The sequence below is a fragment of the Pelobates fuscus genome, chromosome 9, assembly GCF_036172605.1.
Source record: "Pelobates fuscus isolate aPelFus1 chromosome 9, aPelFus1.pri, whole genome shotgun sequence".
In the NCBI taxonomy this organism is placed as follows: domain Eukaryota; kingdom Metazoa; phylum Chordata; class Amphibia; order Anura; family Pelobatidae; genus Pelobates; species Pelobates fuscus.
This window is the reverse complement of record NC_086325.1, coordinates 153,509,142-153,534,094: the sequence shown is the minus strand read 5'-3', so window position 1 is coordinate 153,534,094 and position 24,953 is coordinate 153,509,142. Positions and strand designations below refer to the sequence as shown.

At 38.6% G+C, this 24,953-nt stretch overlaps 1 protein-coding gene across 1 annotated transcript in view; it reads left to right on the top strand.

The window, feature by feature from the left end:
* The first annotated feature begins 1,086 nt into the window (after positions 1–1,086).
* The window catches only part of LOC134573212 (histo-blood group ABO system transferase 1-like), a 66,875-nt gene continuing 43,008 nt past the window's right edge, over positions 1,087–24,953 (top strand). Inside the window, exon 1 of the mRNA XM_063432794.1 lies at positions 1,087–1,241. Coding sequence (XP_063288864.1) covers positions 1,232–1,241 — 10 coding nt within the window. The 5' untranslated portion in view covers positions 1,087–1,231. The remainder of the gene's footprint in view (positions 1,242–24,953) is intronic.

The following is a 24,953-nucleotide window of genomic DNA, read 5'->3' as shown; positions in this document are numbered from 1 at the left end:
TTATTTGGTCTTTTCTTATATATTATACATTCAGTTTTTCTTTTAAGCCCAATATAGTCAAGCAAAGTCGAATATAGGCAATCTGCGTTGTTTATTATTTCTTTTCTCGCAATTTTCAGTATCTTTATTTTAGCAATGTATGCTATAACTGTGTTAGGTTAAATGCAGACATTCCTTTCCCCCTTTTGTCTTTCCTTTTTTCCCTTTTCTTTATTTTTTTAAAATTTTATTTATAATTCTTTATTGTTTGTTTTTCAGGAACACAAAAACCTATACAAAAGACAAAACGACAAAAAAATAAATAAAAAATAAAATAAAAATAAAAACCATACAAAACATATAAATACAAAACACAATATACTTGTACAACATTGTGTCTCTGTCAGAAAACCAGATCGGAGAGAAATCTGGAGAGGAGTCTCACTCATCGCTTTCTTTTCTTTTCTTGCCCCACCTTCACCTTTCTATTACTTTTTAGCAATCTGCGAGGAGTTAAAATGAAATAGGGATGGATAAAAGTGACAGATAGCAGGGTTTATTAATATAGAATAGTGTTGAACAGAAATTCAAACTGGAAAATCAGGATAAAAGAGTTGGCTTGGAGAATTTATCTTATGAGGAGCATGGGGTTGACAGCCAGATCTGGATCACGGAAGTGGGGAAAAACCCCTGCAAAACTCTCTTTTCCATTTTTCATTTACATTTGGGTGTTGGGGTAAACTAAATGCAGAGGGGGACACTACACTATTAGGAATACAGGTTTATATTCCTAATGCTATAGTGTTTCTTTCAATAAAACTTAACTTTTTTCAACAACAAGTTTAAGGGGATGGGGACACTGCACCCAGACTACTTCAATGAGATGTCGAGGTCTAGGTGCCTATAGTGCCCACATAAAAAATAAAGCCATTGGGAAACTCACCACATAACAAATACACTTATGAATCATCAGCTTGTGAGAAGTAAAAAAAAAAATCCCATTAGGAAAAAATGTAGAATTGCACAATCTTTCCTCTTACATTATTAGGTTACTAACCCACATTGCCCTCCCCCTGGAAACAGGGAGGTAGCATCTGTTCATTATCTCAGACACCTGAGACCCGTGGTTTCCAGGTGTAATATTTTCATGTTCAGCAGCGTAAAAAGCAGTAACTTGGAAAGGAAATCACAATACTTTCACTAGTACCCATCCTCTATCTGTGTCTGCGAGAAATAGCCCTATCCCACAGCCATGGACAAATGTAAGTACAATTTTTACTGCTTTGTGTGTTTAGAACTCCTGTACTGTGATTAAGAGGTCCAACGGGTTTTATTTCTAGGAAAATGTTATGTAACTCGACTGCCACCAGGGATCTCTCCTACCACCAGGGGAGGGTATAGTGGAAACTCTAATTTGGACATATTCAATTAAAACTCTTAGCAGGAGATCGAAGTATATTGGTGAAATATTCGCCCAACGCTTGCAGATCAGTTGATCAATTGTTTATACAGCACCAACATATTTTGCAGAGTTGTACAATAGATAAACGCGACAGAGATTTAATTGTAACACAACATGTATAACATTACAACTGTAGGTGAAGAGCTTACTGACCAAACAAGCTTGTAATCAAATGGGATGTACGGCATTGTGTAATATCTGATGCCCCACTATACACTAATTAAAGTAATTAGCAGTATGTGTTTCAATATGGAAATATCCATCAATATCTCTTGAGAATGTGGGAATAGCTAAATAACACATTGGGTGTTTTACTTGTTACTACTGTATATGAGTTCACACTGATAAATTGCACTATGGAAAACCTGTGATAAGTATGCTAATAGGATTAATGTGGTATTACTGTGAGATGCTATAGCTGCCTATTTGCAGAGCAATGAACGGTGACTATACTTATAATCTGGCACTGTATTTTACCGACTAAGCGTACTGAATTAACTGCAGAAAAAAAAAATATTACAAATAATAGGGCAGAAAATGATATAACATTAATGTAACTGTAAACTCTCAATATAAGGGTGAAGCTGTCTGCAATGATGATTTGAAAATATAAATTGTATAAAATAAATTAAACATGAGAGAAATGAAAATGAAAAAGGGATGAAAAGGTTTGACAGATGGTCAAACTTTTCCATCAAACTTTTTCATTCATGTTTGAGCTTCTATTCAAACCTAGAAAAGTGTTGAACAGAAGCTCACACTTTAAAATCAGGATAAATTGGACGGGTCGGAGAATTTATCTTATGAGGAGCATGGGTTTCGATGACTAGAAGGGGTGGCGTGATCGATAGGCAGATCTAGATTACAGAACTTAAAAAAAATTGAGTAAAGCCCTATTTTCTATCTTTTATTAGATTTGGGTTGCGGATGAAACTAATTGCAGAGAAGAACAGTACAGCATTAGGAACACAGGTCTGCCTTCCTAATGCTATATCGTTCCTTTAATTATTCATAGTTTGACTTTTAGATTTGGATTCAATGCCATTCACTGTATAGTAAATATGCCTGGCCTTACTTTATTTTATCTTAGCTTGCTCAATGTGCTACTCTGCTCCTGTTACACTGAACATGCAGGGTCTTATTCACTAAACTCGTAATTGTGAAAAATTGAGTTGGAATTAGAGACGTCCGGCTAATATTGCTGAATTGGAATTAGTTTTCAGTTTGGGTATATCGTTTCCTGAAGTTTAGCGATTAAAACTTAATATGTTACAGTGTTACTATCGCTCATTAACTCCGATGTGTTATATTATGTGTTATATATATTTTCGGGGGCAGGTTGTAAATAAAGACCCTTTACCTATATAGCACAGCAGTGTGTCTCCTAATCCTCTTTATCCCTTTTTTGTTATTCTTCAATCGCCACAATCCCCTTTGTATATTATTATTATTATTATTTTATTATTTATATTGCGCCATCAGATTCCATAGCGTTGTACAATGGGATATCTCTCCGAACCCCATTTACCCCCTGGTGTGTCTCTCATAACCCCCTCTTTACCCAACTCTTTCCTAAATTCCTGTAGCCTTTCTGTGTGTCTGTTAATCACCCTTATCCGCACGTTTGTCTTCTAAACACCTTTACTCCCTTGTATATTACTTAACCCCACCCCGACTGTCACCCAGGGAGGTCCAACCCTGGTCCCCTTTAGTATGCATAGGACAGATTTAACTCTAATTAATAAAATATGAATTCCATTGTACGGGATTCCTTTGTGTGGGGTTCCAGTGTTCCTTCACGGAGTAAATCAGTTTCCTGTGTTCTAAATTGGTCAGAGGGTACCGAAGAAAGGCAACCAAACCTTTGCTCTTAGCAAAATTATAAAAAGAACATCTAAACTACTTAAACACTGATCAATCAGTTATAACTGAGGCAGGAGCCATTAATTATTATTTCTTCACTTTTCGAGTGAGTAATATTTACCGGGCACAAAATAAAGGATAATGATTTGTAAAGAAAACCTTGTTGGCTCAAACCTGTACAACTGATGTTGAGCACCTGTTGTAGAAGTGAAAAGGGTGAATCACATCAGAAATTAAATATTAGCTGTTTGATCTATTTACCTTTCATTTGCAGGAAGTAGAGAAAGATTTTATTTTAAACGGAGATGCATTCGATTTAGACTGGTTTTAGTATGCACTGCATCAGTGGGACACTGGTTATATATATGACCTTAGTTTGATGGCCCATTATTTAATTGTAAAACTGTCTCATTGATCCATGATCCAAGTGCATTATAATTTGTAGCAAAATGATTTATGAAAATAACTTCACGAGACTCTTTCCAGTGCCCATAAGGCACATCCACTGATATTTTAGAACTACAACATCCATGAAGCTGTAGGACTGTGTTCTTTAAACACCTTTGTATCAAGCTTTTAGATACTCCTGGTCTAAGGTATATAATGGAGGTATACGCTGATACAATATACATTTTTTCTGAACCTTAATGACTATGATCTGAGTATTCCATCTAATTAAAAAGCAATTTTAATTTAATTTGGTGTACTTAAACTCCAGGATTGAGTACACTAAACTTAGATAGGATAGAGAAAGCAGACTAAAGAATTGTAAGGTCAATGTTCCATGTTTAAGAAGACCCCAAAATGACAAAACTCCACCGAATACTTAGCTTTATCTTAGAGTCCAACCTAATAGTCGAACATAATTACCGATTGGGAGACCTGATTGTTAGGGAGGAAATAATCTGTTCAACAGAAAGTTTATTGGCAAAAATAAATAATACAAAAATAAAATAGAATTCAGTTGGTGTTATGGCAGGTAACTTGTAACACTAAAATAATGCAATGTAGAACTGTAAAACAAGTTATAGAAGAATCTAAAAATATAAAACGTATTTAAAGCAGCACTGTCTACCCCACTCCTCTGCCTCGAAAAATGAGTATTTCATAAAGATAGGATCTTTATGAAATACTCATTTTGACTGTGTTAGAATTCCACTCAAATTCCAACCCAGTCAAGAAATATACTGAGACAAAGTAATGCCTACCATGACTTTGTATTTCTCCTCCACCTGACTTTCTAAGAGTCAAATACGAGTCTAAGAGTCAACCTCGACAGATGCAGGGAATTGGCGGTATCTATGGTGAATCCCGGAGTCATGTCGGCTCCTGGCCAGTGGTGTATTTTGGATTTGTGCTGCCCTAGGCATGACTAAATTCGGGCACCCCCAAAATCTAAATTGGCCCCCCTAATTCGTGTCAAGGCTACTTTTTTGACTGACAGACACATGCCCTCATTGATACATGCACTGATATACACTCACTGACAGATACACAGTCATTGGAACACACATACAGTCATTGGCACACACTGTTTAACCAACACACACTTTCACTGACAGACACACACTGACGCACCCACTCACTGACAGGTACACACTCTCAGATACACATAAAATTACACACACTCACAGGCACACCCATTCTCATTGAAAGACACATACACACTTTCACTCACTCACAGACACACACTGACAGCTACACTCACTCACTCACTCACTCACTCACAGTAAGGTGGACAGCCCCAGAACACAAGGCAAACAAGGCATGTGTCTGGGAGCTTGGGGTGGCATTTTTTGGCGCTCCCCCTGAAAGTGCCGCCCTAGGCAAATGCCTTGTTTGCCTTGTGGTAAATACATCCCTGCTCCTGGCGCTGAAGAACTAGGAGTTGAAAAGGAGCATAATGATTAAGGTGACGGCACCTGCGAGGGACAGGTTTAGGCAAGTAACAATGTTTTCTATATATAATCCAGAAACTGACTTGACGGATTTAACATTGATAGAGGTAATGAAAATTTTAGGTCAAACTAGGCTGGTGTAAATGTGGTCATTTCTTGGTAAATGTCTCGATTTAGTAAAAATGCTAAGTATTATCTACTAAACAGCGAGGTTTATCAAGTAAAGTGTTCATTTTTGGGAAATCAAATTTAATTCAAATTACATTTTAAAATTTTAGGCTGAAATACCCCCCCAAAAAATAAATAAAATTGGCTCAGATTTAGACATTTTACTTTAATGCCACATAATTCACACTTTACTGAAAAACATATTGCACAAATTAGACAGAACAAAATCACTAACTATTCTGTCATAAATTATGTGTATTTGCATTGATATTCCAAGAGGGATAAGCCAAATGGCAAATGATTTCGGTAAACTAGAAAAATTGTCAGTTTTGGCAGCTGACATTTAACCCCTTAACAGGGCCGGACTGGGACAAAAATTCAGCCCGGGCAATCAAAGGCAGAGCAGCCCACTATTAGGGGCGGGGCCAGAAAGGGGGCATGTCATGTCACCACCATTGACACGCACACCCCCTTCCCCCCCCACTAAATGAGTATGTTAATGTGACTGCTCCAGAGCATCCAGTGCTCCTGGCTAAAATAAATGCCAGGATTTTTTTGGGGGGGGAAGGGGGGGGTTGAGTTTGTGCTGCGTTTGCTGGCGATTTGTCTCTGGTGTCCTCAATAGTGGGATACCAGAGATCAAAACAGGAACCGGACTGTTAAAGAGTGTTGTGCATGTGTGGGGATGTTCCTTGTGTTGTTGTAAATGTTTGGACGTTGCATGTGTGTAGAGCAATTGTGTGTGTGTGAAGAGGTCTGTTTGTGGCGTACTACATGTGGCTAGTGGCTGTAGTGTGTGTGTCTCTGGGTTGTAAAGTATGTGTGTTTGTGTGTGTGTGTATTTATATAGGGCCTGTGGAGTGTGTGCATGTAAGGAGCTGTACTGTGTGTTTGTGAGTGTATTTAGGGGCTCTAGTGTGTGCATGCATATGGGAGCTGTAGAGCACATGTGTATAGGGGGGATAATGTATGCATAGGTGGTGTAGTGTGTACAAGGGGTGCAGAATATGTATTTATAGGGGATATAAATTAGTGTGGGTGCATGCAGGGGGTGTGATGTGTGTGTTTATAGGGGTATAACGTATGAGAGTGCAGGGAGTGTAGTGTAGGTTTATGGGGTATAGAGTGTGTTTAGTGTGTGTATGTGAGTGTCAGGGGAATAGTGTGTATATAAGGGGTATAGAGTGTGTGTAGTGTGTTTGTGTGTAAGTGCAGGAGGTGCAGTGTGGATATAGGGGTATAGAGTGTGTATTGTGTGTTAATGCAGGGGCTGTAGTGTGTATGTAGGGGTATAGAGTGTATGCAGTGTGTTAATGCAGGGGGTGTAGTGTGTTTGTGTGTTAGTGCAGGGGGTGCTGTGTGTGTAGTGTGTTAGTGCAGGGGGTGCTGTGTGTGTAGTGTGTTAGTGCAGGGGGTGCTGTGTGTGTAGTGTGTTAGTGCAGGGGAGCAGTATGTTTGTGTGTTAGTGTGTTAGTGCAGTGCGTGTTAGTGCAGTGCGTGTTAGTGCAGTGTGTGTTAGTGCAGTGCGTGTTAGTGCAGTGCGTGTTAGTGCAATGTGTGTTTGTGTGTTACTGCATTGTGTGTTAGTGCAGTGTGTGTTAGTGCAGGGGAGCAGTATGTTTGTGAGTTAGTGCAGTGTGTTTTAGTGCAGTGTGTGTTTGTGTGTTACTGCAGTGCGTGTTACTGCAGTGCGTGTTACTGCAGTGCGTGTTAGTGCAGTGCGTGTTAGTGCAGTGCGTGTTAGTGCAGTGTGTGTTAGTGCAGTGTGTGTTTGTGTGTTACTGCAGTGTGTATTAGTGCAGTGTGTGTTTGTGTGTTACTGCAGTGTGTGTTAGTGCAGTGTGTGTTAGTGCAGGGGAGCAGAATGTGTGTGTGTGTTAGTGGTGCAGTGAGTGTTACTGCAGAGTGTGTTTGTGTTTTACTGCAGTGTGTGTATTAGTGCAGTGTGTGTTTGTGTGTTACTGCAGTGAGCGTTAGTGCAGTGAGCGTTAGTGCAGTGTGTGTTAGTGCAGTGTGTGTTAGTGCAGTGTGTGTTAATGCAGGGGAGCAGAATGTGTGTGTGTTAGTGGTGCAGTGAGTGTTAGTGCAGTGTGTGTTTGTGTGTTAATGCAGGGGAGCAGAATGTGTGTGTGTTAGTGGTGCAGTGAGTGTTAGTGCAGGGGTGCAGTGTGTGTAGTGTGTTTGTATGTGTGTAATGTGTTTGTGTGTGTATATGGCCTTAAATTATTATTATTATTATTATTACAAAGTAAAAAAAAAAAAAAATCAATTTATTCCCCCTTTTAACTTTTATGTGGGGGAGGGAACATTCACATACCACCTGGTGGTCCAGTGAGGGGGGGGCTACGCCACACACACATCCCTGGCGGTCCAACGGCAGGTAATTCAGTCTGTACCCCGCAGGGTACAGACCATCTCTCTCTCTCCGTCTCGCGAGCGCCGTTTTTTCAGAGCGTTGCCGCGGGTTACCATGGCAACGCTCTGATAATCTCGGAGCTTGCGAGAAGAAGAGAACGGAAGCTGCTCGCCGTGCGCGGAGGGAGACCGGCTCCCTTCCCGATCTCCCCATCGGCCCATGATGGGATAGAACTCCATCTTGGGGCCGGTGCTGCTGCGCATGGGCCGGCAGGGGAGATCTCTTGATCTTTCCTGCCGGCCTCGGCCCATGGCCATCGCGGCCCACCGGGCATTTGCCCGGTTTGCCCGATGGCCAGTCCGGGCCTGCCCCTTAAGGACAGAGCTTCAGAAGCTTGTCTTTCACTTAATGACAACAGCATTTTTTGTTGTTTGCGTTCAACTGCAATTTGCATTTTACTAATTTATTGCACCGACACATATTATATACCGTTTTTTAAAGGACAGAAAGGGCTTGAATTTGATGTTACATATATATATATATAAATGCTTATTTATTATAAAAAAATACAGAAAAATGCAAAAAAAAAGGAAAAATTGTATGTTTATTTACAGTTTTTGCAATGATAATGTGTGCTTAACCCCTTAAGGACACATGACATGTTATTCCAGAAGTTTGATCCTTAAGGGGTTAATTAGTGCAGGTTAAGGAAAGTAATTAAAAATAAATTAATTTAGTTGTTCTGATTTACAGAATATATAATGTGTCTAGGATTTTAAGGTTTTTTTTTTGGTAGTTACAGGTCACAAAACACAAGGAGTAAAATAAACTTTTAATGTGGAGAGATTTTAGAATTTGGTATGTTTATCTTGTAAGCTTGATAGCCATAAAAGAAAACAAAATTGCCACAGAAAAGTATATATTTATATAAAGTAAACATCACAGGCTATTTACCTAACGTTATTTTGACACTTTCTATGTAGCCATTTCACCGCCAATCTCTGCAAAATATTGGAGTAAAATTGTGTTTTGTTTTTTTTTTACACACAAACTTATAACAAAGAACTTCTCATGTGTATTTTGTAAAGTTGGTGTGTGCTATTCCTTTACAAAACTTTATTTTGTGTTCAGCTACATCTGCTGAGTACAACGATACCCCCATTGTATGTCTTTGGCACTATTTCGTGCAGCTACTGTGCCATATAGGAGACTTGTTCATTTCAGTATTTACAGTAGAATTTTGAGAGACGGATTTAATGGGCCTATGCTTCAATTTGGGATAATATTGCAGTTGACTGTTCAAAAAAAAACCACAAAGTCCTACCATTTGTAAAAGTAGACACCCCAGGGTATCTTATATGGTGCTTATTGTGCCTTAACATGCCCCCGTTTTTTCACCAATATATGCCAAAGTATGTGGTAAAAAATAATTTTGGGCATTTTTTACATATGGATTCAATTTTTGCTGTGCATTTTGTATATTTCATATGTGCCACTAAGTTCAAAGCCCCAAAATTATGATCAGCTAAGTCTTCTGAGTAAAATGATACCTCCAATGAAACAAAGGCATTGTGGATTGACGTCTGCATCAGATATATGCCCACTTTTTTATACCATGCCCTTGTTTTTCGCATGATCAAATACGGCTGCATCAGTTGATCGGACAGGTCAACTCCCCCCATATGCCGACTGTATTGCTGTATGCAGACTGGCACCCGTTTACATTCCTCTCTGCCACGAACTGCGACCCTGCGAGTGCTTTCACCATGGATAGTGGTTAAGATGAAAACATCCTTTTTATCTCTGTACTTGAGTGCCAGCAGTTCATTCTGGCAGAGAGCTGCTGTTTCACCCCTTTTAATTTTTTTCCCCGCTAGAGCCTTTGGGAAACCTGTGCGACTCTTCTGAATAGTGCCACAGGCCACGGTCTCGAAACAGTATAACATTTTTAAAAGTGGGATGCTATTATAAAAGTTATCAATGTATAAATGATAACCTTTATTAAGTAGTGGCATTATTAAGTCCCAGACAATTTTCCCACTTGTCCCTACTATATCTGGGCAACCTGGGGGATCAAGGTGGCTATCCCTCCCTTTGTATACACGGAAGGTGTATACGTAGACACTGCCACTTTCACACAATTTATAACATTTTATCCCATATCGGGATCTTTTGGATGGGATATATTGTCTAAACCCCAGTCTTCCCTTATACTTCATGAGGGACTCATCAATGGAAATGTGTTTATTGGGGGTATATATAGTGGCAAATTTATTGTTAAAGTGGGCTATTAGAGGGCGTATTTTATATAGCAGATCATACTGCAGATGACCTTCTGGGGGGCACTTGTCATTGTCACTAAAATGCATAAATCACAGTATGTCTTCATATCTTTCCCTAGTCATTGTCTGGGCAAAAATGGGGGTATTGCAAATAGGATGTTTTGACCAATAATTATCCCCATTAACATGGTCAGTGCCCAGAATTGTTAAATTTCTGGCACACTGGTTGGGCTCCATCTCTCTTTCCTGGCGATAAGAGAGTCTTGATTGCATGCAAGATACTGCTCCGCATACAGATTAGTCTGGGTGACTATCTCCCCAAAAATCTCATCCCCCAAGAACAGCTGCATAACATCCAGCGCACTATAGGCAGACAGGTCAGCCTGTATGCCAGGATTGGCTGTAAACTCTGGGATGTCTGGTGAATTAGGGGGTACCCATTCATCTGCGCCATGTTCAACATTAGGGGAATCGGCGATTTCCCATGATGGTCCTGCAGTATCTGGCACATAGTCCCTGTCCCCTGCGTCACTCCCTGCGTCACTCTCTGAGGCAGTGTCGGTCGCCTCTGAGTCGGCCGCTATCAGTGCATAAGCCTCCTCTGCACTGTACTTCCTAAGCATTGTCTACTACGGTAACAAAACTTTAACTAAACTTTTTTTTTTTTTATTCTTTTTTTTTTCACCTCTAACTAGCTTTTCACTAAATTCCCCAATTCCCACTAAATTCCACCCACCCAACTGACTAAATCACAAATTAATAAAATAAAATATTAAAATTTAACCCCTTTAGGGTTAAAAATAAAATGTAACCCTTGAAGGTAAAAAATAAATAAAAAAATAGATCACCGTAAAGTAGTGATCAATCAGCAGGGAAAGGGTTATTATTTTTTTTTTTTTTTTAAATACAGGGTAAAGGGATTAGGAACCTTTTATAATAGTTTAATTCTCTTCAGGGACACAAAGTATCAACAATCCGTCTCTCTCCACTTCAAAAACCCACAAGAGGTGGAGGGAGGTGGATCAGATATCCCAGCAGCATTGTGACTGCTGTGACTGTCTGTCACAGTGATCACATGTACTGGGACATCGCAATTTGCTGTTGCTGGTCTGCCCCTGACTCAACGGCACTGAAGAGGTTAACACAGTAAAGGAGTTTAAGCATGTGTGGGATAGGCATAAAGCTATCCTAACTATAAGATAAGGCCAGGGACTAATGAAAGTATTTAAAAAAAATTGGGCAGACTAGATGGGCCGAATGGTTCTTATCTGCTGTCACATTCTATGTTTCTATGTATTTGCTAAAGTGAGTATTCAAATTAATTTTACATTTAAGGCAAGAGTAGTCAAAGGTAAAGCCAAAATTTTCCATTTTGGCTAGTTTGACCTGAAATTTTAAATTCACTTTAAATTCTCTTTGTGAATAAACCTGACATTATTTTAGCCTGCATTTTGCAATTTGACGTTTAGTTTACTGTTTAGTGAACAAACCCCTGACTTTAACCAGTTGCATACTCCATGCATTAAATGAGCCTTTATTTATTAAAATCAAGGCATGCGAAAATAATAATTTGAACACCAATCAATTGAAACAGAAACATTTACAAATTCTGAATTCATATCATGTCTCCTGGCCAAAACAAAAAGGACTTACCCTGTATGCAGACTTAATACTAATAACCTCAAAATGTAACAAATGTTCAAATAATTCTCAAGTGAGATAACACAGCTAACATTTACTGAAAAACAAATAAAAAGAAAACAATGCTAATTGCGCAACCCCATTCCCAATGAAAAAAAAAAAAAAGAAAGAAAGATAAGAAATAACATAGTATCAAAGCAAAAAAATACTTTATAGGTTTGTATCTGTCCCGGTACTTATTCATAAACTTATGAACATTGTCTACATTGAAAATTGTTGCAGTTGTAAACTAGCCAATAATGTGTTTATCCTGCTTGCAATAAAACAAAATAAAACACTAGAAAGAATTGTAACAGATGTATATAAAAGAAAATTAAAATGTGTGTAATATACTACCTAACAGAATATCAATAGAAGAATTGCTATAAATAATTAAATTAATAAATAAATCAGAGCAAATTGCAATATTAAGAAACAAAGAGATGACATCACTGTACAAAGCTAATATGCTAAAGAAATATTAAACAAAGCCACAGGAAACAGTACACACCTTAGTTTTATAGTCCCTGTGAACGTGTGTCATGTCATTAAACTACCACATTAATAATGCCACTTGCACAATGGATAAAGATAAATCTGTCACTGTTTAACTATACAATTACCGAGTTCAAAGACCATAGATGAGTTCAGGTATAACAGATCGATAAACAGTAACAAATATGTTAGTAACTATGTTGGAGCATGTTTTTAGAACTAAAGGTGACATACTAGATTTTTTGTTAGAAAAACTCTACACAGTATGCTCTTCGGCAATTTTTTTTATTGTGTAATATCTACTAGATTTGAAGATTTATTTTGGAGCTGGCTGCAATTTGCCTGAATTTGGGCTGATCGGGTAATCGGCCAGTCACCTATCTTGGAAAATACAAGTTGCTCAATGCCCGAATGTACTCATTTTGATAAGGGTGATAGAATGGAGATTAGGCTGTTTTTTTTTTATTTTCTGAGGGTAAGAGGATGGGTGGGAGGAGTGGGGGAGAGAGGGGAGGCTAGAAGGTCATGGTAAATAAGCAGGTTTCCCATGATGGACAAGAGGACTGCCCAATTGTGTGTGTTGGATTTCCTGTCCAATCAAGAGGTAGAAAAATAAAAAAGATGATTAATGGTTAGAAGACAGCCAGTAAATGATTATTTTATTCACAGATCAAAAGGAGGAGCAGTAAAATTATCTATACTTCCAAGCTCGACTCTTCCAGACACTTCTGGGGTTATTCACTAAAAACCACGGAGAATGGCCAAATTCTGACTGCATTGACAATAGTCAAATTTTTTTAAAGCCAAATACGGTCGGTATTAGGTTGGTTCACGAGTGAATTTGAAGGATTTGCCCGGATGCATGCAGTGTCTGGATTAAAATCTGCATTTTTTTTGCATTGGAATCCTATGCAAAGTAAAGGATTCAAAAGATTCCCAAAGCACCAGGTTTAATAAAATTCAGGACCGAATGCATCCAGCAGGATGCTCATTCGTGAATTATCATTCGCTTGCTTTCATGCAGCAAACAATCATTTTATTTGGACATAATAATGATAAAAAAAGTCTCTCTTAACACAACCAACACATAACTCTATTATTAAAAACTGCCAACACAGAGTCAATTTATAAATGGAGTGCCTTCGGTTGCTCCAAGCAGGAAAAACCACAAGCACAAGTTTTATATAGATAAATTTTTTATTCTACTGTGTAAAACAAACTAAAGAGGAAGTATTTTATTTTGTTCACAATTGATTCACTGTGTTTAGGGTGGGTTATTTTCTGCACTGTGCGCACTTTATATTTTTGTGTGTGTTAGAACACTTAGTATTGAGAGCAGTTTGTGTCAATAAATTTTTGAAGTGCCTAAAACATTATTGTTTATTATTTATACAAAAGTGTGCAGTAGTTAGTCTAATAGACATCGGCTACTGGCATGTATATCAGTGACAGATCTCTGCCCATTTTACTTGTATATTGCTGTAAATATCTTCAATAATAGCATACAATTTAAAGGAAACTCTTTGCTTGGCAACATCCATTACATATCGTTATAAAAGCTTGTCTTGAGAATTACCTGGTAATTAAGAGTCCCAGAAGTCTTTTAATTCCAACCCAATGTCAATAAAGCTGAGGAAGGGAAAAAGAGACTCACAAAAGGGCTGCGTGTGGGGGTGTGAGAGACACACAGAGGGACTTGGGGGACAGAGATACACAGAGGGTCTGGAAAAGGAAAAGAGACACACAACGGGGCTGGGGTGGTTAAAGAGACACACTGAAGGGCTGCAAAAGGGGAGCAAGAGACACAAAGAGGGGCTGGGAAAGGGGAGAAACCCACTCAAAGGGGCTGAGGAAGGTTGGAAAGAAACACACAAAGGGCTGTGTGAAAAAGAGACATACAAAGGAGCAGGGGGATTAAGAGACACACAAAGGGGCTGGGGGAAGTGAGAGATACACGGTGGATGGAGCAGGTAAGAGACACATAGGGGCTAGAGGTAAGTAAGACACACAAGGAAGCAAAAAGGTCCATAAGAGACACACAAAGTGGGCAGGGGTTGTCAGAGACACACAAGGGAGGTGTAAGGCACTGAAAGTGGAAAAATCAGGAATAAGATAAAGAGGGGTGTCAGACACAAAATGGGGATAAGGTACACTAAAGGGGGAAATACATTCAAAACAAGGTATAAAAAACACAATAGGGTTAAGAGACACACAGCTGAAGATGCTTTTTTTTTTTTGAGGGGGGGAACAAAAAGCATCTTCGCCTGTATAGCCAAAATCCTTTCACCGGCACTGCTTAGGGTAAGGGTAATCTAGATTTGCTCTGTGCACAAGCCCCAGGTGCTTCTGGAAACAAGCCATACTAATGGATTTAGGCATCAAAAAGACACGCTGCTGGGAAGGAGTTCCATTATTAGCTGTAGCATAGCTAAACTGTGAATTGAGGTACTGAGTACGAAAACTTGACAGGCCACATACAGACAAGAATGTCATGGACAGTTTGCAAACAAAATAAAATATAGGGATATTGTTCGAATCCTTGATGCGGAACTAAAAAAGCAGAAATAGCTGTAGGAAAACAAGTTCTGGGGGATTCTAAACTGCGGTGTGTCACCATCAGCCATAACAATGGGCACAAAAATAACATTCTGAAGATGAAGCACTGGATGTTCTAGGCAGGCAGACCGAAGGCAGCAAGCATTGAAACTGCGGATCCCCTCTAACCCCCAACACAAAGCAAATAAAAAGTACAAACAACAAGTAGCGCCAATATAAAAACAACTAATAAAGCAAACTATTGGATAAAAAAGGAAACATAAAGAAGATACTATAGAATATATAAAACAAAGTAAAAAAAACATTAAATAAAATAAGGAATAAAATAAAGTCCAGAAATTCTTCTAATGGCCTGAGTTCGTTTGCAATTTTTTTCCACCCTCATTAGGTGGAAATGTGGATAGAAGAGAGAGAAAAGGAATACTAATAGTGTAGTATTTAGAATACCCAATATGCACAGGCACTCTTTTTATCCCTAATGGTGCTAGGTATCAAGGTAGCACACGTTAAATACCTTAAATAAATTCAATAAATACATATGATACCACACTCAATTATAGATATAAAGTAAAATATCTGTTTATTATTTCATCTATTAAAAATTAAATATTTCTTACTTCCAGTGAAAATTTATAAATATATACCTACGGCAATAAACAGGTTTATTACTAAAGTTATATCCTATGTGATACTTCAATTTTGATAGTTATGGCTCGCTTCAGGTATGATGTGGACCTTTACCGACAAAAGGTCACTCCGGGTCATTCTAAGCTTAGCGTGTCTTTATGCAATCTATAGCTATATACGGAGTAGACCTTTCCGTTTCCAAATTACTTATAAATACTGTTTTCTTTAACCATTCTAGATGATATTTTTGATTTATCACTAAAAATAGTTCAGTGTCTGAAGACCCGAAAAGGCACTGTAATAATATTGTAATAAATGAAACAATGACTCAAATAAATATAAGATAAAAGTGTATTGGATGAATGTAACAGAATGCAAAAATAGTCAGTAAATAATTAATCTTACCAAAGTTTAGTGGCTTACAGCATGTATGATGTCCGTGTGCAAGTGAGAATTTGAATGTATGCCTGAGTGAATGAATGTTAAGGAATGACAACGTCCTATCCTTTCTCCTTCAGTTAAATAGGCATTTTGTCCTCTATAAAAGCAGCCCCCACCTGTGTGATTTTCCCAAAAAGGTTTTCTAACTTGTTACATGATGTAATGTATTGCATATCTAAGTTTGGGATATTCCCTAAATGGCTCTTGCCTGTAATTAGCTTACGAAGTGTTTTTGTATACATTTAACTGACAGCACATGTGTTTGTTCTAATTTAACTTTAACCTTGTGGAAATGTCATTGAAAGTGTAACGTTTTTCAAATCTAAGCAAAAGGGCCTGCAATATTTCATACACCTATTGTACATTAGTATTAAATATATATACATATATATTGCAAACTGCACATTAAATAATGATCCATACTCCACACTCCCCCACTTGTTTTTCTTCTATGACAAAACCAAAAAGAAAAAACAAGAGAAAAACTGTGAAAAATCTAAAACAAAACAACACTTGTGCCCAAGAGAAGAGAAAGAGAGAAAGAGAGAAAAATAAATTGCATACAAGTGGTACCAGCAGAAACACAGGAATAAGAAATATAACACAGAGTGACGTAGTAAACTGTGTTAACGCTACATTAAAGTTCTTTAGAGATTTTGATTGAAGAAGTCAAATACCAGTATCAAATCTGGAAGTCCAATAGAAGGAATATCAGCGACATAGCAAGAAATATAGTTCATGGAGAGTTCAGAATTAGAGTCCAGGCCGCAGAATGAAATAGCAATTTGCAGCATGAGATTCACCCATAAAATAGCAACAATAGACATTCACAGCAACCAAACAGGAAGTTTGAGAAGTAGGATAACCATGATAGCTCCTCAACTCCTTAGGTATATGCAAAGTTTAGGAAATCTTCGTCAGAGGTAGTATGCAAAGTCTTCATCCTAGTACCGATCGTACCCATAGACAGTAGAGCAGTCAGTAGGAATTCTTCTTAGAAATAGAAATTCTTCACAGATAAGTGTAATAAAAGCAGCTGGATGTACGTTGACAGAGAAAGTTACTGATAATAGAGTGTAGCTGGTAAACCTGTCATCAGAATGTACCACTTAGTATTTAACTTAAAGATACAGAAACGCCCAAGTGCTGTTTAAAAATAAAGTAAGGAACCAGTCATGACATAGAAGAAAAGCAAAATGGAGATCTAAAAGAAAACAAAAATAATGTAAGATCATGGACACAGAATACAATCCAAAATTAACGAGGAGTGGGAAGCTGAGAGGGATCCAAAGATACAGAATAACCATTTAGTGTATATAATGGGAGAAGACGTTTATGCTTAGACTCTAAGTCCTCCAATACAGCCACCTTTTTACACAGATTACGATGTAAAAGTTTGAAATAGCAACCACTGATACAGATGAATAAAAATAAAATCAGTTGTAAGAGAGAAATAACTACAACTGGATGCAACATTATATTAAAAAAATGTGTAGCAGTATTACTGTATCCCAAAACAGATTCCCACCATGAGGTCTGACCATCTTGTTTAACAGCAGCAGAGACCTGTTTAAGAATCCCTTGTTTATGTGTGACAGTAATTTGAGCTTGGTGCGAAACACTCTTTAATGAATTAAGCAATGTTGTAATTGATGTTGAGTCAGTTAACCATTTTTTCATCTCAGAACCCATACCCAAGGGCAAATCTGACATGGAAAAATCAACAATACGTTCCCATGATAAATCCAAACTTATGTTAGTAAGTTGAGGCATAGTGAAGTTCCATACTGAAGAAGCAATATAAGACACAGGAATGGAATTACACCACGTGCCAGGCAATAAGTGAGTGCTGAGAAGGGATTCATCCATTGTTTTAAAAATAATTTGATCAGGCTGAAATAAGTGAAAACAAACACGATCTAACCCCAAGTAGTAGACAGGATTTGTAACATTAAATTGACCATGAAAACTACATTCATCCTGATGAACCCAACATGTTTCAGTAGTAGTTTTATATTGGGATGGAGAACATATATAAGAATTAGCATTCGAGTGACACAAGGAAATGTCTACAAGGGTCCAGTTGGAACTATCCGTACCCTGGGCTACCCATTGATGTGAAAGTTCAGGCAACAATAATGAACCATTAGACGGTAGGCCAATTGTAGCTAAACGATAAATAATAGCATCTTTGCCTGCCCATGGTATTAATGTTTGAATGGCACATCTTTCAAGTGAGCAGTCAGATAGAAGAACTTCCCACCACAAAAGATGAGTCATCGCAAAGTCAGTCACAGATTTTGAAGCAGCAAGACTCAACGAAGCAGGCCATCTACCAGACCATAAACTTTGCAACTGAAGTTTAAGATCGGCAGACAGATCAGCCTGAACCTGTGAACATAGCATTGCCCATGCAGTATCATGAGTAACATTGTAAACTGAGTCGACCAGAGTGTGAAACTTATCAGAAATAATCTCAGTTGTATCTACCATAACATGAGTTTGATGCTGTTGAAGCTTAACAATATTAGTATTAATACCATATTGGGTATCCAGACCCGTAAAAGTATGAGAGGCTAAAGAAGCAAGTTTATATCTTAGAATTTCTGAATTAATTTGGGCAGCTGATCCCACGACACTACCATATGTACCTAACCCAGTAGCTAAAATATCTCGTCTAGGGCGATGGTGTGATCGAAGTGATACATTATATAACATGCTTTCATGAAACCACCACTGAAAAGCTCTTTCCTGTACTGATACGAATGGCGTACAATTGGAATATTGTGTGGAAACCAACCATTTATTTAATTGTAAGTGCCAGGTAACCAAACGATATGAAACATCATATGCTACTTGTGTAGCAGAGTCTAAACGAACTTGAATAGGGTCACCTTCCTTAAATGGAGGTGTGGTAGATTCTGGTATAGGAGTAGAGGGAGATACAAAAGCTATAGGAGTAGAAGGTTGAGCTATTTCATCAATTCTAACTATAAACTGTGGAATACCATTGTCTGTACATTGCCATTCACCTACAGAATCAGAGGGGTTGGAAGTATCAACCAAAATAGTCGCAGGCATTGCAACCGAAGTAGAGTACTGGACTTCTGGACTTCCACAGGTATTAATATTATCCATGTTAGCCATAGGGCGGCGGTTAGAATTATGAAAAATGCCAGAAGTAGTGGATTGCAAATCAATACTGCATATCAAACAAATATTTTTATCAAGATGCGGAAGTGCACCATATTCTGGAATCAGAAGATGTGTTTTATTAATAAACCATAGCTGAGCATAGTCAAATTTTGGAACACTTGCAATAAAAAGTGCAACAAATTGTGGGGATGCAGAACTATGAGAAATATGATATATGGGACGGTTAGATTTAACACTATTACGCTGAAAGTTAGACAATAAGGAAAAGATAAGGTCAATGCTGGTAGTGGGGTGTGAGACTAAATATATAGGTTTAAAAGGAGCAAGTACTTCAGAAGAAGTGACAAGACGCTTCTGCAGATTATGATTATCTGGATGCCAAATGTTAGTAAAGGTATAGAGCAAACACATCACTGTAACGCATCCCATCAAGCAACATGTCCAAGATGCCATAGTCTAATTTGTAGGTTATGAAAACCAATAAAATAATTAGTTATGATCAAACTGTAAGTTACGGACACCAAACTTCAAATATAACATGAAAAATGTGGATAAGGAGATTATTACACAACGTTACTATTTATTATTAGTAAATACATAAAAGTATCACACTATGCTAGGAAAACATGCAACACATGCAGAAAGTAGTCTAGCCAAAGCTAGTTTTGTACATCCGGTAGGACTGTTTTTATTTTTCTTTGTCCATATGAAGATTAGATGTAAAGGCGCCGATCATTCATAATGAACAGTAGAGTCTGGAACAGCCGTTCTAGAGTCTCAGTCCCTTTGTACACTTTCTGAAAAACAAAGTAAATATAGAATAACAAACACAGGGCTTTAAGAGCCCTTAAACAATTTAAGCTGCATTGCATGCTTGTAGACATTTAAACCATCTGATTTTTGAATAAGATAAACTGAGGGTCCCACTTTGTCCACAATAAGATATGGACCTTCCCAGCAATCTTTAGGAAATTTCCTAGGGTTTTTCTGTCCTTGTTTAAGCATGCACACAGAATCTCCCACTTGGTATTCAGTGAGGTCAGATTTTTTATCAAAATCACTTTTACTTTTTAAGGCAGACACCGCATCTGTGTGCAGCGCCTGTCCTTGTACAGTGGTGAGCCATAGAGAATGTTCTTTGGCCCATTCTTCATTGCATAGTGCTACCGAGGTAGATAAATCCATAGGAAGCAAAAGGCGTTCCCAGGAAGGCATACTGCGTCCAAAAAGAACTTCATAAGGAGACATCTGAATATGCCTGTTAACTCTAGATCTCATTCGAGCAAGGACAAAAGGCAGTAAAATATCCCAATTTTTACCATTGGCATTACAGATTTTGCTAAGTTCCTTTTTTATCTGGCCATTCATCCTTTCAACCATGCCTCCGCTTTGAGGGTGATAAGCAATATGGAAATCCCAAGGGAGATCTAACCAACTTGTGATCTCTTTCAGGATAGTATTGACAAATTCACCGCCATTATCTGAATCCATTTGTTTTGGAATCCCAAAGTGACAGAAAACATTTTGCACTAGGATTTTGGCAGTTGTGCCAGCTGTTTTGTTAGGGGTAGCAAAAGCTTCAATCCATCGACTAAACGAGTCAATGACAACCAATATGTAACGATTTTTACGGGCTGTCAATGGCAGTTTACCTACATAGTCAACCTGCAGTCTGTCCCAAGGTCCAGTAGGAGCATGTCGCATTAGTGCTCCACGTGTTAGTTGTCTTGCTTGGTGTGCACAAACAATACATCTGTCAATGTGATCTTGAATATCTCTTCTCATAGTAGGCCACCATCCCAGTTTAGACATCCTATCCATACATTCTTGTAATTTGGGATGTCCCCCTGCAATGGAACCATGTACCCATGCTAGCAAACATTTTACCAAATGAGAGGGAATAACCCAGACAGGACCATGTTCAGTGTCTTTGACTAAAATGTCATGCAGAATGTACAATTTTTCTTTACCTAACTTAGGTGCAGGGTCATCAAAAAGCGGAGCGAGTACCAAATCGTACTCTTGATGTTCTCTAAGTACAGACCATTGTGTGCTATCATCGTCAGGGGCATACAACTGTACTGGTGCAAGTGGTGTATGATACAATGCATCTTCCTCTTCCCATAGTGGAATATCAGGAAGACATGCAGCCTCTTTTGCAAATTTATCTGCAAGACTATTCCCGTATGCCAATGGGCCCTTAGATCTATGTGCCTTTACCTTGATGAGTTTGATAAAGCCTATATGATCTTTAGACAAATCCTGTATGCGTTCCCATAAGCCTTTGTGCTGTACTATACTGCCATCAGTGGACTGCCATTTATTGTTGACCCAAAATGTAAGAAGAATCAAAGCTCCTCTGAAAACATACATAGAGTCAGTGACTACAAAGTGTGTACCACCTTTCCCAATTTTGTCTCTGATCAAAGTCAGTAGTGCAGCTAATTCAGCAAACTGTGCTCCTGCCCTTTTACAAGCATACTGAAACATATCAAGAATTGTTCTACCTTCAAGAAGTACACCTGCAAAACCTGTCATGCGCTTACCATCGATGACTGATGAACTAGCATCAATGTACCAAACAGGGTTATTTCCCACATCAGCAGGGCTGCCTTCTTTAAAAACAGAATGTGCTTTAGGAGCAAGCATAGGATGACATACATGATCCTGACCTTGAATAAGAACACCCAACACATGTACAGAAGGTTCCTTTAATGGTTCCACTGTAATGTGTTCAGTGAGCAGCGTAGTCATCCATCTCACCACACGTTCATTCCGAATGTCACTTAAAGCCAAATTATGTTTTTTCAGCAAAAGCAGGGGATTATGATGTGAACGAATCACAATGTGCTGACCGCTGAGAAGATATCTCAGTCTTTGTATGGTCCAGTATGTAGCTAGGGCAATTTTCTCACAAGGACCAAATTTCAATTCAGGTGGTGTCATTTTGCGACTCAAGTATGCAATAGGGGCTAGTATATCACCATGGTATTGGGCCACTACTGCACCAAGTGTTGTATCAGACACACTAGAGTATAAATAAAATGGTTTGTCTGATGCTGGAGTGCCCAAAACGGGTGCACTAGCTAATGCAGATTTGAGAGACGAAAATGTCTGTGTGTGAGAATCATTCCATTCAAATTTGTTTTGTTTCAGTAGGTCATATAATGGTTCTGCAAGCAAAGCATAATTAGCAACAAATTCTCTGCAGAATCCGGTAAGCCCAAGAAACTGCTGTAAAGATTTCACATCTACTGGTCTTGGTAGGGAGAGAATATGTTTAACCCTATCCTCAAGAATACTTCTGCCTGTTGGACTAAGTTCCAATCCAAGGTAATTAACCTTCTGTTGGACCAGCTGACACTTGTCAGGGTTAAGTTTCAAGCCATGCTTTCTAAGGCAGTCCAAAACCTTTTTTAACAGATGAATGTTGCTTTCTCGGGTATCATTTGCGATTAACAAGTCATCAACATACTGAACAACTTTGTTATGCAAATTATGAGACTTTAGAGCTTGTGCTAACATGCTGTGAAAAATTGCAGGGCTATCACAGTAACCTTGAGGAAGAACTGTCCAGCAATACTGTTTAGATTGAAAAGAAAATGCAGTACGATACTGAGTTTCAGGAGTGACTTGTACACTATAAAACCCATTTGCAAGATCTAACACGGTATAGTACTGCATTTCAGGAGTTAATTTAGCAATCAGTTCAGGGTAAGAGGCCACAACAGGTGCTGTTCTAAAAACAGTCTCATTTAGTCGTCTGTAGTCAATGGTTAAACGCCAAGTGTTGTCTTTTTTACGAATAGGCCACACAGGACTCGATCCTGCAGTTTGGCATGGTCGAATTAACCCTCTCAGTAGCAATTGGTCAATGATAACCTCTAAATCTTTTTCTGCCTCACGTGGAATTGGATACTGTTTAACATATGGGTGGTGTGAACCATCCAAAGAAACCATTAATTGTGATTTACCACAATCCAGACTATCTTTAGCCCATACATCGGCATATTCATGCCACCAAGATTCTGTATCCACAGGAGGAGCAGGAGGGTGTTTGATTTTAATACCCTTTACGGCCCCAACATCCTCATGTGGATAGACAACATGCACAGGAGGCAAATCGGAGTCTAAACCGATCAGAGCATGCTCAGAAGGGCTAGGACTCTCCACAATATTCCAAAGCATGTGATTTATTAAATCAATGATAAACCCAAACTTTACAATATCCGGAGCTCCCAACAGAGATAACGCATCTTTTTCCAAAAACACATCAGAACGTATAGTCTTAGAGCCAATCGTCAATGTCCTAGGTTCAACATACACTGTTTTTGGCATTCCAGTAACCCCCACAATGCAAGCAGTAGTAAATTTGTCAGTTTTAGGTGTACCAGATATTAGTGTAGCAGCTGCCCCTGTATCGATTAGAGTGTTAATTTTCTCCCCATCTACCAACATAGTACACATTGGTCGTCCCCATTTATCTAGATTCAGAGGCCAGTCGAGACAAAGAGGAGAGGAGAAAACACATCCCTAGCAGGAGGACAGGGGGGGAAGGGAAGGTGTTAGAGCTGCAACAGGCGTTAAATTAGCTTGCTCTACTTGTTTTCTAAGTAGCTCAACAGAATGTTGTAACGCTTTCTGAGAGGCAATAATATCCCTCAAGGGAATCCACTCACCATCTTTTCCTATGCCACGTCTTGTAGTATTAAATCTACCTCTAAAGCCACCCCGTCCACGGTACTGTGGACCTTCAGTCTGCCAAGTATTAGAGGCATTATTTAATTGCTGTCCATCTCTCCAAGATCTTTGAGCCTGATATGTTATTTCAGAAATCGGAGAGGGTTTAAAACATCTATCCATTTCAATTTGCAAACGGTCAAGCCATGAATTAAAGTCCACATTCCTCATGTCACCGTAACAGATGGTCATAACATGAGAAATGTTACTTGGTACAAGAGTGAAAATTAACTCCCGCACTGCTGGATCCAATTTAAGGTCAGCTTGTATTTCAGAACGTTTTTCTGAAGAAGTAGCCCCATTAGCAAGAGCAGCTAGGAAAACAATTACTCTGTTAGCAGTTTCTGTGATTGACTCATTAGGAAGTGAGATAAAAGCTTTGTTAATCTGGAACGGACTAGACAAATGAAATAGCTTATGGCAACACCGTTCTAACAGCTGAGGAAAGGTTTGTGCAAAACCTTCTATAACAGCTGAACAGGATCCCAGACCTTTTAGAAAAATCTCTATTAATTGTGAATCCGAAGAACCCCAGCGAAGGAGTTTTCCGATCCAATGTGTAAATCTATTGAAATCCTCAACAGTACCCTTATTCACTGGAGCTTGTCCGATCTCAGATAAAACAGCTCTGGCTTCCGTAGCTTTAATAGATGTAGTAGGGGACATGTGTACGTTAACGGGATCAGAAATCACAACATGTCGTTTAGATTTAGCCTCGTTAAGGTCACTTTGCAGCTGTTTGTTAGTAGACTTAAGGTCTTGCGTAGTATCATGCAATATGCTAGCAGTTTTTTCCTGTTTTCTAGTAGTAGCCTTAAGTTTGTCATTTACACGTTGTAACTCGTCATTGTCAAGCCTAAAACGTTCAAGGTTAGTTTTAGTCTCAGTTAATAGTCGTGCAGCCTCAGACAACTCTGCTTCTAAGTTTCGTCTCTGCTGGTTTTCTTGCGAAAACGATTGTTTTACATTATGTAAAGTCATTTCCATATCATTATATTCTTTTTCTATTCTAGCATGATGTGCAGAAATTTCCTTCAATTTGTCATCTGATAACACTTCGTTAGCCTCTAATTGAGGACCACGTGTTATAGGATTACAAGGAACAAGATCAGTTTTAGAATGTTCAATTGGCAATTCTGGATACAAATGTGTATACGTGGGAGGAGCAGTGGGGACAGAAGTTACTTGTGAAGGAAACTCAATATTTTCATTTTTATGCTCCATCCATATTGCATTGTCGTCTTCATTAA